Source organism: Centropristis striata, chromosome 1 (genome assembly GCF_030273125.1).
Source record: "Centropristis striata isolate RG_2023a ecotype Rhode Island chromosome 1, C.striata_1.0, whole genome shotgun sequence".
Taxonomy (NCBI): domain Eukaryota; kingdom Metazoa; phylum Chordata; class Actinopteri; order Perciformes; family Serranidae; genus Centropristis; species Centropristis striata.
The window spans coordinates 40689727-40705224 of record NC_081517.1 but is presented as its reverse complement, the minus strand read 5'-3'; the positions used below and the strand labels follow the sequence as shown (position 1 = coordinate 40705224).

Here is a 15498-nt window from a genome sequence, read left to right as displayed (position 1 = left end):
TTTATAACCAAGTGTAAACACGGTCTATGTGTCACCGGGGCAAAAAACACTGAATGACTCCAAGTGTTTTAATATCTGTTTTTCTCTTTGTAGACGTATCTCTCTGGCCACACCAAAGCAGCTCTTCAAGGCGTCCAACATGACCCAGCGCTGGCAACGCCGCGAGATATCCAACTTTGATTACCTCATCTATCTCAACACCATCTCTGGTGAGGACACCGACGATCACCTGTGTGATATTGTTGCAGAATGTGACACCAACGTGTACACAATAGATAAAATGTACACCAAATTAATTTTGAGCTTGTGTTGTTAGTCCTTGATACCATGATGTGTAAACTCTTTCTCACTTTCTTTTCTTCCACCAGGCCGAACATATAATGACCTAAACCAGTACCCGGTCTTCCCCTGGGTTATCACCAACTACGACTCGGAGGAACTTGACCTCACTCTGCCCAGCAACTTCAGAGACCTGTCCAAGGTGAGACACATCCTCTCCTGCTCCTCCTTTACTCACCTTTTTTTTCTTAATCCCAAGGAGAGGGAGGGCACTTACGAGAGGTGTGCGTGCGTGTGTGTGTGTGTGCGTGCGTGTGTGTGTAATTGCTGTATAATTGCCATTGATCATAGCTTAGTGAACCAGCTCTTTAATCACTGGTGGCTGATTGCTATCTTGACACAGGTGCAGCTCTGTCCTTCTCATTTAATTACTCAAATATGGTTGTTCGGGTCTCAGAAGACAAAAAGTTATTGCTAAATTGAATAGCGCCCACACTAGCATTAGTTAGATGTACACTTTTAAAAGTATTATTTTTTACTATTCATCTACTGTACAGTTGAAGAGCTTAATCCAGGGGTTTTCTCAGTTTTTTGTATTTTCAAATTGAACTAAAATAGAAGAAGCCTTCGTCTGTCTATCCTTTGATTTTCTTAAGCCTCCTCAGAACTATGGGACATATTTATTAGTAGTGCATCATGTACACACTGTATTGATATGGGACCTCTTAACTGTGACACTGGTTCTGGAAATAGCCTCGTCGCAAATAGCTAGCTGTTAGAAAATGACACTTACACTCTCGCTTTGCTACGAGACGGAACTTTATCAAAAGTTCCGTCTCGCTCAAAAGTTTGGGGTCACACAGAAAATGTCTGCGTTGTTTTCCATTAAAAATAAACCGTTTTATTCATGAAATGAGTTACAAAATGAATCGAAAATATAGTAAAGACATTGACAAGGGTAGAAATAATAATTTTAACCTGTACCAACCTCCAACTTTACCTCTAGATACTCAACTAGCCTGAGGAAGGATCATTTTATTGCTTCTCAAATCAGCACAAAACAGTTTTCAGCTGTGCTAACATAATGCTCAGGCGTTTTAATGATCATTAGTGGATTAACACAATGTGCCACTGGAACACAGGAGTGATGGTTGCTGACAAAATACAATAGATATTTCATAAGAACATCAGCCGTTTCCAGCTTTAATAGTCATTTATCACATTTACAATGTATAGACTGTATGTCTGTTATTTTATCTTTAAAAAATGTGCTTTTCTTTAAAAAATAAGGACATTTCTAAATGACCCCAAACTTTTGAGCGGTAGTGTCCATTACAGATAATCCGTAACATTAGTTATTAACGTGTGTTTGTTGGGGCCGCCCTGCCTTGCTGCAGTCAAAGCAGATTTAAACGGCACATTTTCTCTCTTTTTCTAACTCCCATTTCCTAGTTTAGCTATAATTTTCTGTCCATAATTCTAAGTTCATAATTGAATTCTTTCAAGTTTGACCTTCTGTAAAAACCCCAGGAAGTGAAGTAATACTCCCTGGTAGCTCCAGGCATCGAGTGATTGGGCTTAAAACAATGAAGCCTGCCCTGAGATGCTCCCCGATACATAAATATACACACTCACACTGCTTAAAAGATTCTCCCCCATGTCGTAAGTACGCATGCAATTATTTACTTGCATGAACTCCCTATCTTTTCCTCTTCTTCTCCTGCTACTCACCAGCCTCCCCTGGTTGCACTGAACATCAGTTGTGTGTAATGTTGTCCAGAGGTGGGAGGACAGAGGATTAGTTTTAGAGTGAGATGATTGAGCGACTGTCTAGCTGCTGGAACCAAAGTGACTGAATAAATCAGCCATGGCCAAAAAGGCATGTGTTAATGGACAATACATTGGAGGAAATGCACTCGAGGGCATTTGTTCAGGTCCTGAGAGCATCCCGTGCTCCTGCAGCGTGAGGGAGAGGTGGAAGTACTCTAACGAGACACAGGGGTCTTTTTTGGAGGGAGGGAGCTGCTGCAGGTTTGGATGATAGTTTATGTACTATCACTCACTTCCCAAAAAGTTTGGACACTGTAAAATGTAAAAAAACAAGAATGCATCAAATTCAGAGTGTATATGTACAAAAAAATTCAAGTTTTGTAGAGTTTTAATTGAATATCTACGTCAAAAAAGGATTAGCAAATGATTGCCCCCTGTTTTATTTACATATTAGACTATGTCCCAACTTTTATGGAACCAGGATTGTTGAGTTTACAGGTTTATTGAATGCCAAATACTGTGCAGCAGTTCATAATACTACAAGACAGGATTTTACAGGATGAGATTCATCAGTGCAGAAATTATTTTCTCCTTCGTCTTAATGAATTTGCAGTAAACAACAAACAAAGGGAGTATCAGACAATATTCGATTTTCGGCCGACGTATCAGTGCATCTTAAGAAGAAAAGTTTGTACAGTTTTCAATTGAATATATGTTAAAAGGATTAGCAAATAATTGCCCCCTCTTTTATTTTACATTTTAGACAATGTACTAAGTTTTTCGGAACCAGGATTATGGAGTTTACAGGTTTATTGATTGAAGAAATTATTTTCTCCTTCGTCTTGATGAACTTGCAGTAAACAACAAACAAAGGGAGTATCAGACAATGTTCGATTTTCGGCCGATGTATCGGTGCATCTTTAGAAAAGAAAGATTTTTTTAATTTTGATGTGACAAATCCTGATGAGTCTGCATTCAACCTTGGAAAAAAAAGAACATCTTCACAACGCGGTCCAATGCAGTACACTACTCCCTGTGTATTTCCTACACACACATGAGCCATCCACTCACACTTCCATTCTTTCACACCGCCCTGTCATACAGATTCAAACACCCCAACAGTCAACACCTTGTCCCTGAGGTTCTCCACAGTCCTGCTTTCACTTCCGATCTGCTCCTCTGTGTCTCCGTCCTTTGTTTTTATCCCTCCCAGTGTAGCTTTCCGCGCCATATGAAGCTGCATAATTCCTCTGTTTATCTGGCTTCATGTTGCCCAGTAGGCTGAAATGTGACAGTTGTACTTGCCCCACACACACACACACACACACACACACACACACACACACTCATACGGACATACACACAAACATGCAGCCCTCCTTCAGTTTCCTCGCTCCTTTCTGCCTCCCGCTTTGCACTGCCTTGGAGTTTGGACAGCTCAGCCTCTGTACACATTCAAGCCTCGCAGCCCCGGGGACTAAGTGAATGAAGGGGAGATGGGTGAAAGGAGGAGAAACAGAAAGACAATCTGAGAGCAAAAGAAAGAGGAGGAGAGCGTGTAAGAGAAGGAGAACAACATCATTTGCTGTCCTTGCGCCTTTTTTTTTTCCTCCTCGGAGAGCAGAATAGCAGCAGAGAGAGGAGGGGAGGGGAGGGAGCGAGGCCAATCTTTATTACATCTGTTTTATTCATGTTGTTGACACACGTGTGATATCAGTGTATGACCACTGGACCGTGGCAGACTGCAGTGTCTGGAAAAAGGGCAAGCAGCACTGCACAGCCCCCCAAATCAACCCCCACCCCCGATGCTGCACCCGCAATCATTTGTGCTCTGTGTTTCTTTTCTTTGCATCCTAATGGTTTCTGACCTTCACTGTTTTGCTGCTTGTCTGCATCATTCACCACCTTGCTTAGTTTCCTCCTCCTTTGTTTCTTTTTTTCCCGTTTCTCCGTCTATTCGTCTCTCATTCTGTCTCCTTTTTCTCGCCGTCCACATCTCTCTTATCCCCCCCTTATGTCACGTCGGTTGGTTGTCTCATATAGAAACAGGTCATCTGAGAAGCCTCCAGTGACATTGAGAAGCCAAATTGCCATGAACGTGTGTGTGTGTGTCACACACTGTCATCTTCCCCAGCCCAACAGAGGCCACACAGAATTTATGTTCCCTGCTGCCAGAGCCATTCTGACCCCAGGGACTTTCTTATCATAAACTCTAACCTCAACCTGACATCAAACGTCGACCCCCGAGATAACATTGTAGTCACGATAAGCACACACGAGAACTGACTGCAAGTGTTGTAACTCTCCTCTAGCCTTTCATACGCCCCGGTCCTGCACACATTTTCCTACAAAATTGCACTTGTCCTACATATAGACAGCTGCAGGATTATTGTAATTGGTCAACGAGGTCATACGATTCCACTGAAGGCAGCAACATGGTCATTGTTGTTGCTATGCTGCTTTAATGAAGCACAACAAACAATTTAAAGAATTGTCAAGCTCCTCACTGAAGATTAGTTCATCTACATTTACATAGCAACAGAAAAAGTGAGGATTTATTGAGCGTTCCCTGTACCTTTGTGCTATAACCTACTACTCACAGCCACATCAGCTAATGGTGTATTGATTTCACCATACGCGCCCCATATGTTTATCCCCCAGGCACTCCACACCATTTTCACTGTTTAAATAGGACATTATACATAAACACTCCTTTCAAAAGGCTCTTTTGATTTATGACTCAAAGCCCAAGTGATGCTCAAATCGTTGGTAAGCCATTATACTTCATCACCGGTGACCCATTATTGTTTTAAAAGCAAAGTAGCACCGGATAATGTTCTTATAATAGTTCTCAGCAAGATCCTTGATGTTCCATAAGGCAGTGTTTTTTCCTCTGGACATTTTATTTGCTGCTGTTTGCTTATTTGGGAGGCTACCAAGTTTGAGTAAATTTCATGTAGGTTGGCATACAGGAAGCATTATGTATAATCTCAATTATTAGTTCAGTGTTTCTGCGACACACTGGCAGTTTTTGATACACACTTAAATGTAGTGAAGTGACTTCTCTTTACTCCTGTCTCTGCATGGAGGAGGTTTTTGCTACCTGCTCTGTAGTTTTGGGAAATTGTCTCCACCAGATGTAATCCTGGCGGTGTGTGTGTCTGTCTGTGTGTGTGTGTGTGTGGTGTGTGTGGTGTGTGTGTGTAGCTGGCTGTTTGTTCACAGCTTTGCATACTTCTCGGCCCATCAGCCAAATATTTGTTTTTTTATGCACATTTATTACTGTGTCTTCAAGGACCTTTCCTGATCGTGGTGATGTTTTATTTCAAACTATTGCAAATGATCGCTTCAGTTACGTAGCAAAGGCATTTCTGGCCATCAGCTAGGCTAAAAACAAACCTTACATAGTCTGTTGCTTGGCCCATTTTGGCCTTTTTGGTCATCACTCAAAAACAAGCTTAAGCTTAAGCAACCTTAAGGGCTGAAAAATGAAGCCAATGTGGAAGTGCAAAAAACTGCATTTCCATGAATGGCCACTTGAGGTCGGCTCCAAAAGTGAGGCAATCCCCATAGACACCCATGTTAAAATGTCCAACTCTACAGCATAAATAAATACAGGTGTATCTCAATACATTAGAATATGATGGAAAAGTCAATTTCCAGTAGTTCAAGTCAAATAGCCCCAACCTAGTATTAAGTGCATAAAGATGGACATACTTTTCAGAGGCCAACATTTCCATATTAAACATACTTTTTAAAATTGGTCTTTTGTAATATTCAAACTTTTTTGAGACACTGAATTTTAGGTCTTCATTAAATGTAAGCCATAATAAGACATGACATGTTTCATTCTGTGTGTAATGGATCTATATAATGTATTATTTCCACTTTTTGAATTGAATTACTGACATAAATAAACTTCTCTATGATATTCTAATTGATTGAGATGCACCTGTATGTTTACAGCCTGATACAAAATAATGAGTAAATGGGAGCCACCAAACTGAGCTTCATAATGGTTCCTCAGAAACCTATGGGTGATCTACATCCCTGAAGCATGAAGTTTCATTTTTAGCCAGATGATCTGCAGATTAATTCCATGTCTGATATGTTCTGATCTACTACAGTTAGGTGTGATACTCTTCTCTGTAAGGGATCTTGGAGGGACAGTTGTGTAAGATTCAACTCTTCTTTGTTTGGAAGGGAAGATCTGCACTCTACTGATTGCAGCTTTCTAGTTATTTCTTGTGATGGTTTTCCCACAGTATGTTTAAATGGCTCTGTAACACCATCACCATCTCCTCTGTTGATGAAGAACTGATTAGAACTAATCCAAGATTAATTATCTGATGTTTCCCCTTCAAAGTGCCGGCACATCTTTGTTCTGCAGCATTCTCTGTAGTCTAATTAAAACTACGAGATTGGTTCATTTATCTGAGTCCTCATCAGAGCGATATTCTTCGCCACGACATATTAGGCCAATCTGTGGCGGGGCGGCAGCCGGCATTCCATCAGCACGCCGCCCGGCGCTCTGCTGCTCTGATGTACGGCGCCGTCACCGCCGCTCTGTTGCAGCTACTGTAAGCTGAGAGCGCTAGCCCCACAGTAATTTACAGCAGTAAACAATGTCGGGCTCGCGCAAACCAACAGCCCCCACACGCACTCACACACAATTCTCCCTCTCGCTCTGTCACTGTGGCACTTTCAGTCTTTTTTTATTTTATATGCCTCCTCTCCCTTTTCTTTTTTTAATGAGCCGACTGTTATTAGGGCTATAAATCAGACCAATGGGCCTGATGTATAATTCACCGTGTGTACTCACCCACCCCCCAGTGGCCCTGAGGAAGCCCACAGTGTATCACTGTCAACACAGAGCTGCGCTGTGTGGTGGCACGAGGCATTTCGCTGTGTAAATCCACACACATTTAGGACAAAAATTACAAAATATATGCACGCACCGAACTAAAAAAAAAGCACCCAATTCTGCATAAATCCTGCGTGCATCACTAGCACTACACACGAATACATGAACACAAGCATGCTCCATTACACCCACACAAAACAGTAGCCATAGCACAGATCAATATCAATGCTGGCCCTGGATGAGTCTTGCTGTGACAGGCACCCTATGATATGAAAGAGATCCAATTGATCCACGCCCTACTAGGCCCTCATCCTCAAAAGGCCATCATTCCATTACCATTGATCGGCTGTGTGCGTGTGTGTGTGTGTGTGTGAGAGAGAGAAAGAGATGAAGGGGGGTTTGAGGGGATGAGGTACAGCCAGCAGAAGACTAATAAAAATTGAACCAGCCTGAAAGTGATTTCTATAAATGAGTATTTAAATAATAGCCAAGCAGCACAGGGTTATTGGTTTTGTAGAGCAATGGAAAATTAATGCAACTTAACCATTTTTCTACACTACAAATAGGGCCAGTGACCAGTGTATTAGTTACAGATTAATAAAAGTAGAAATTAAAGGAACCCGCAGCCTTGCTATTGATATTCCTAGTAGGCACTCTTTCATTGGAGCGCATTAGTTTTCTTTGACAGACTACAGCTGCAGGGGCTCTGTTTCACAGCCTCTAAAAAGCACTCTGTGGGAAAGGATTGATCTCTGTCTGAAGGGAAACATCATCTAATATTCATTTGAAATTGCACAAAGGTTACCAGCTTCATTTGCCTTGCAACTGCTATGCTGCAGAGAATGTATTCACAGTAAAATTCAGTAATCCTTTCTTGCTTTCCCATTGCAGTCATGCCCATATTTTTGCCATTTCTCGTCTTTATTTTTGACTTTTTAATACCTGAAAATATGTTTTATGTTTTGATTTCTCCATAGCCCATTGGTGCTCTGAACCCCAAGAGGGCAGCATTCTTTTCAGACCGATACGAGTCCTGGGAGGACGATCAGGTGCCCAAGTTCCACTATGGCACCCACTATTCCACTGCCAGCTTCACCATGATGTGGCTACTGCGTCTCGTAAGTGCAATGTATATAAAAAGACACATGGTTTTAAAATAACCCTGCAATAAAAATATGCTGCAACTTTCTTAGTTGTTGCTTTTATTACAGCGTGATAAAAGTAATAAAAAATAATGATATGCAATCAAAAAATTATATGGATGCACTCCAGGATACTCCTTTTCAACATATAGATAACGCAGCTCATACACAATAAACAGGCCCCACTTCCACTCTCTGAAAGTATAGTTATGCATAGTAATACGCATATCCAAGTTATTTGTCAAACTATTTTAATGGATTTCTAAATTTACATTCATCGTTTCCCTTTGGAGTTTCATATTATTGTTCATTCATTCTTAATCAGGCAGCTACTTCCTGGAAACAAATATATTTAAATAAAACTGAGCGTACTGAATGTATGCTAAATATTGCATCACATGCATATTGTTCCTCATTTATTGCTGCATATAATTTACGATGCGATATGTTGTTGCCATATAAGAATAAAACAACAACAAAGACAACGCAATTAAATGTCTGCCATGAAAAAAAAAGTCCCTCAAGTACAAATATTTAAATATTTGAGAAATAACACATCCTATATGTGATTTATTTTTGAAGAGTATATGCAGTGTACCTTGTGCACCGAAATGCACTCTCTCTCAGTACCTTTTGTTGAATGGATGCCATCAATCTTTCCATACTGCACTCTAGGGAGAGGGAGGTTACTAAGTTTCTCCAACGTGCAGTTTTCTCCTGTTATTGTCCCAGTAGCTCACTGTCTCAGTGACTCCCAGCGGACTTGCCTCATTGATCCCTGCGCATCATTAGCGGGCTTACTCTAAATCCACTTTACCAGAAACCCCTCACTTTTAGCTCTCACTTAAAGATCAAACTTAAACATCAGACAGTAACTGAAAACTGTTTTTAGAAATTTTATAACGTGGTTAATCCTGTTGTGTTGTTTTCACTGTGTGATGAGACACAATGAGGTTAACCTCTTACACTTCTAAAACAAATGAGGCGTACGTCATTTCAGAGCTTAATTAGCTATCTACAGTATTAGTTTGTAGCTGTGGCCCTGCATATTGTGTCCATGTCACTTGGGGGCTATTGCATCAGAGAGACAGCTATTGATCCGTCCTAACAAGATTATACATGATTAGAAATGCATCAGTAGCAGCAGTGCATTGGCTTTAGTAGCTCACTGGGATTATTGTATTTTCATTTGTTCATTTTTGGATTCCAGTTTCTTTCAGGGAGTGTATCAAGAGTAGATTTTGGTTCAAATCAGGTGACGCAGTGCTGTGTTGGACTGCAAGCAACACAGACTTTTACTGCATGTGTTATTGCACAACAAGGGGCTTTTTTTGGACAGCAACAGAAATCAAAGCACAGATTTAAAGCATTTTTTTTGTTGTAATCAACAGGAACCCTTCACCACGTTTTTCCTAAACTTTCAAGGAGGGAAGTTTGACCACGCTGACCGCACCTTCTCCTCGGTGTCCCGAGCCTGGAGGAACAGCCAGAGAGACACATCTGATGTTAAGGTACTGTACACACTCTGTTGTACACACTGATGCATGCACACACGGGATATGGTGAAAATACGTTTTGTGGTTGGCTTGTACAAAGGTTAGAAGTTAGAAGAGATAAAGGCCCTGAGCACTCCAGGAGAATAAATCCCCATCCAGCATCCTTACAGACAAAGAAGAAAAGGTTTCAAAAGAGTAATGTCCAGTCACTACCAATCATTGTCCCTATGCAATGAAAGCTTCCTGGTCTTCTGATCAAAGCGTTAGACTAATCCTCATCTGTCCCAGCCGTCTGTCTCAGATTCAGCCAGCTATAACCTGGACTTGAATCCCAGCCTATTGGGCCCCCAAAACTCTGCAGAGCTGCTGGATCTGCCCTGCAACAGCACAGGTCATTCTCATACTGAAGGCCTTCGAACCCCCAGTGCACAATTTAACTGCACTCCTAAAACATTTACGACTACAGTCAGACATTCTCTGTCAAAGCTGGGTTTTGCTTGGTCTCCTGGCACTGGGTCACTGGATGGGGGAACAGCGGTGGTGTTGGGGGTTTTGACGCTTGATTGCGTTTACCACCCCCCCTCCTCACATCCCACCGATAAAACATATGGATTGTGTTACTACGTAGCTGGCCAATGCTTGATTGCGAAAGCCCAACAAGAGCCCTCGTTTGCTCTCTCAGTCTAGACCTGTCAATGTGGATCTAACTGTGAGAGCTCAAGCTCACATCAAAATACAGGGGAAATCTGGACCACATCACTTTGTTTCCATGTTCAGTTTGAATTTTTAGCATATTTTGAATGAGAGTTAGTCGACTTTATCCACTTGGACGCACACATTCATGTTCCAGGCAAAAGAGGAATTAGGGACGAGATGTATCAATTTAGTATGCTAAGTACACCATTTAGCTTTAGCATTTGAGCCATTGATAGCAGCCCTCTGTCCCTGCCAGAGGGCAAAAAGCCCCAGTGTTTTCATACCCCACTGGTAAAGAAGGGGTGATAATAGGTTACAACACCCAGATTCAATGTGTCTCTAGCCTGGGTGACGCTAGAATGACCTCCAGTCCCCAATCCCCTGACCCCTAGCCTCAGCCCAAAGGCATCAGAGGGGGGGAGAGGAGAGTGGAGGGGTTAAGAGGTAGCAACAGTGGAAGTGTAGCAGAGGAGCCCAGGGGCCAGAGCCCCTTCCAGTGACCCATGACAGGACAGGATTGGGGATCAGAGGGGCTGGCCTCTGACCAGGCCGGAGCAAAGGGGCCACTGCACATAATGGCCCATGCAAGGCAGGCTGGAGTGTTGGGGAGCGAAGCCCTCAAGGTTTTGTTGGAGTGTGTGTGTGCATGCATCCTGCCACCCCCGGCTCAAATTTACAGCAGGCTGCAGCCAGTGAACCTGGGTGAGCTGGAGGCCTCGTTAAGAGCCTGACCTTTAGATTCAGGTCAGGTTTTGTGGAGTGAAGAGATTTCAGAAGTGAGGAAGTGCTGTGTTGTTTTAAACCTGTGTGTTTGCTTGCTCATTTGATTGGATGTTTGCACCCCACTGATGAAAGGTCGATGTATTGTGCAACTCATCCAAAAAAATAAAAAAAAGGTGCATGTTGTTACTTGAGTATATATTTGTTTGTATTTTTTAGATATCATGTTGCATGTGACAGGCTCGTGAAAATGTGTTTTAAAAAATGATTAAGGCTGCCACTCTGGCTGGAGTGTTTGCATGCGGCCATGCTGTCATCGTTACTGCTCGCCTCAAACTGGAGCATGTCAGCTTGGTGTTGTTGGAGTCTGTTCATCTCTGATGTCACACTGTCAACATGTTCGTATCATCTCCAGAGCACTTGTAGTCACACCAGCTTTGTTCACAGGCAGTAGGACCACTATCAAATCCTTGAAACAGTTTGTCAGTTTGTCTATGATTGGATACAAACACAAACTACTAATCATTCCATGAAGTACAGCAAGATACTAGTGGAAAGTAACTCAGTACATTTACTCAGATACTGTGCACCTAAGTACATTTTTGAACTACTTGTTCTTTACTTGAGTCGTTCCATTTAATGCGTAAACTTCTACTCGTCTACATTTCTACTCCACTGTTTGACAGCTGTAGTTAAAAAAACTTTTAAAAATTATTATAATAATAAAATAATACATTTAATTTGCTGTATAATGCTTTTCATAGTACCCCCAATAAAATAAAGTAATAATAAAAAAAAATGTACACAAAACTATAAACAATAAACTAAAAATCGATATAAGATGAAGATTTTACACAATGGAAAAACACATTTTTAACTTGTTATGTTGCGGGTCAAATTGACCTATTTCAAAGTTTAAAAGTCTAAAATAAGTAGTTAAAAGTATTTTTTCATTAAAAGAAAAAAAAGATATATATATATAACAGTAAAAGTATAAAAGTTTTAATGTGCATTTTTTATGAAAAAAGAGTGAATTATCCTCATTGAACCATGATCAATGAGAGGTAAAGAACACCATTGCACTTAATATTGATTGAAATGGTTAGTAATGGAGTTATTAACAAAATATAAACAATTTTTATAGGGATTTTTTAGTTTTGACACTTTTGGATAATTAAACAAGCCCCGGGTTATTGCTGTTCCCAAAAAAAACAAACAAAGCAATGAACATAACAGGAGGGTTAAAGACTAAACCTACAATTTTCATCCTTCTTGACTCAAGTTTTCATATGGTTTCATTTCAATAAATGTTAAAATATGATCAAAATCAAAGGTTAACCAAAATGTTCAAAAGAATCTCTTTTTTCTCACCCATTAATCATTTCTAAATAATTTATTTGGTATCCCTGTACAGTAAACAAAGCAGTAACATGATGCGTACACACTAATTCTTCAGTAATACAAATCAAATGTTGTCATATTGATAATATATCAGAGGGGTCAGAAAATTACTTTTCCTTTTAATACTTTTACTTGTAATGAAGTATTTTTCCTTTGATGTGTTGGGGGCGAGATATAAGATTTTTATTAAACTGAAAACTATGATTGCTATTGTATTTTGTCTATGCACAAACCTCTAAATGCAGTGAGGAATATCAATTTTATTATCAACAATTTAAAAACAAATATACATCTCACGCTCTACTTTTTCTTTATATTAACATGAAGCAGCAGAACTGAGACACATCCTGGTCCATCCTTTATAATAATAATAATAATCCTTTATAATCAGTGAGACATACTCCCAACACTAACATCACAGTTCAGGACTGGAGGGCAGTATGGATTTATCTACAAGTTTTTAAGCTCAAACTCAATCTTAATGTTTACACTCATTGTGGCAAGTTCTGCTTTGTTAAGACTGACGAATGGCTAAACATATTGGGTTTCATCTCATGTCATAACTATATTTCTCTTCACTATCTGCCAGATTGAAAATACTTTGTGTTGTTTGGGACAGCCAAATAAAATCATCATAGTTAGGAAGGAATTTGGCTGACGGCGTCTTTTTCTCTTGTTGTGGAGGAGGGAGGAGGGGGGATAACCTTTTTCTGCTGCTTGGATACAGACAAAGCAAACGAGTCGAGCACTGAGTAGTGAAAAACCACAACTGAGTGCAGACTCGGAGGTTTTTGACATCTTCCATAGTGGCCAAAGCACAAATGCGGGCAGCAGACAGGCAGTCAGAAATGTAATTACCATGAATAATTGTACAATTTGGAAAACTCCACTGTGCAACTGTTGTAACAGAAACACACAAAGCAATCTTAACATTATTTCAGAGCCGGTTTATACAGGGATTGCCCTTCTGTTTTTCTTTAACTTATATTTTCTTCCTGCTTCAGCTCTTCGTAATACTCCTAGACATATTCAGATCACACCTTTCCAAATCTGACTCCTTTACTCAGAAACATCCTTCAGTCAGCATTACCATCCTACCCAGAACTGAGCCCGGTTCAGCTATTTAGGGAAACTCTTACACACCGTATGTCATTTCTGCCACTAGTGTTCTTTCAATCAAAACAATAACAAAAGACAGACTTTGATGACATCATGAAGTAGCGTGGGATCATGGGAGTTGTTGTCTTCATTGTTAAACAACCACCGCTGGAGATGAAAATGTGTCTGACGTGACTCAGGTAGAAATAATGTTCACAGATGAGTCAGTACTTTAAAGTTTTATTCTTATGTTTACTCATGTTTATTTCCATTAAGTCATTTCATTATATGAAAACAGCCACAAGTAAGGTCAGCTAACATAACGTTAACTTGCTAATTTAAAAATAGATGAGCGGACCACCCAAAAAGCCACTGTAGCTAATCTCGGGATAGCCCAGTGCGGTTATCCTCCGTCAAAACAATCGCACTAAAAATAACTTTATGTGCGTGTTAGAGGACTTTGTGATGTTATAATGTCACCGTACACACTAGCTTGGTGGCTGGCATGACCCTCTTGTCATATAGTAGTAGCACATAGAGGTATTTTGGATCAATATTAAAATATCCTATTGATAAATTAGGATTCTATTGGATTACTGTGTTGCAATTAATGATAAATGATGCTGTCTTGTTAAAAAAATAAGGTTATATTACTGTGAGTATAATTCTGTTATGTTGCATGATTTACAATTACTTTCTGACATATTCTGGTGTTTACACAGAAGTCAGATCAACAAGGGGAGGTAAAGGGGATAGGACGCTAATGACCGATCATTATCTTGAATAAAGTGACAGACTTTTTTGGGTTTGAACATTGTATGAAACATTTGAGATAGTGTAAACTCAACAAAATATGATTCAACCCTGAAAAACCTTGGGACAAGGTAATTGTTAGAAAAACAAAATGCAAGAATTTGCAAATTCTTTGCGACCTACATTCTATTAAATACACTAAAAAGACAAGATATCTTTTTTTTTTGCTGTTTTAAAAAACATATACAGTAATCCTGAATTTATTGCATTCTGTTTTAATTTACACTTTACACAATTTTTTGTTGGGTTGTTCAACACGGGTCTAAGATTAAGATTAAGATTTCCTTTATAAGTCCCACAATGGGAACATTTCAAGTGTTACAGCAGCAATTGCAAAAACAGCAGTATAAACTAGAAATATAAGCAAAAGATCAAGTAAAAAATATAATAAGGAATAACAATTTACAATATATACAAGTAGAAATATAAAAATTATTAACAATTAAAATAAAAACCTCAGGAACATTTTATACAATGTAGACAGAGTCAGTAGTTGGGTATGGATCATATGGTCTGCTCATCTTTAGACCTTTTAATGCTACATATAATGCCTTTAAATGGTAACACTTTTGCTATAATCGCTTTGTGATTGTTGTAATAAACCAGTGTGTAAGTTTAACCCTTTATCAGGCAAAGAACTATATTTGGTAACTTCAGGTAATATTTCAAGAAAAAAAGTTGCAGATTTAAGAGATTTAAAGTGGCAAATCTGCACAAAAAAATTGCAGATTTACGAGAAAAAAGTGGAAAAAACAACAACTTTTTTTTCACAGATTCACCACTTTAAATCTCATAAATCTGCGCATTTTTTTCTCGTAGATTTGCCACTTTAATCTCGTAAACTTTTTTCTCAATATTATTTTTGTATGGTTTTTTTTTACACATTCTGGCAGTATGTAATATCCTCCAATATTCTCTAGGGTCCTATTAAGGGTTAAATGTGTCTCTGTCCTGTATTCATGCAGGAGCTGATCCCGGAGTTCTTCTACCTCCCTGAGATGTTTGTCAACGCCAACAGTTACACTCTGGGAGTGATGGAGGACAAAACTGTGGTCTCTGATGTGGAGCTGCCGCCTTGGGCCAAGACCCCGGAGGAGTTTGTACGCATCAATCGCCTGGTAAGAAACATAAACAAACACACAAACAAACTGATTGTAATCGTCACGATGGACGTTATTGTTCATTTGAAGTCACTTTTCTTCACACATCACGTAACTCC

At 39.8% G+C, this 15498-nt stretch overlaps 1 protein-coding gene across 2 annotated transcripts in view; it reads left to right on the top strand.

Annotated features, from left to right (window-relative positions):
- Positions 1 to 15498, top strand: part of LOC131978662 (lipopolysaccharide-responsive and beige-like anchor protein) — a 252385-nt gene that overhangs the window by 180167 nt on the left and 56720 nt on the right. For both annotated transcript variants that reach the window (XM_059342384.1, XM_059342376.1), the window contains exons 42-46: positions 94 to 209; positions 369 to 481; positions 7891 to 8031; positions 9447 to 9566; positions 15245 to 15397. In XM_059342384.1, the coding sequence (XP_059198367.1) occupies positions 94 to 209; positions 369 to 481; positions 7891 to 8031; positions 9447 to 9566; positions 15245 to 15397 (643 nt within the window). The remainder of the gene's footprint in view (positions 1 to 93; positions 210 to 368; positions 482 to 7890; positions 8032 to 9446; positions 9567 to 15244; positions 15398 to 15498) is intronic.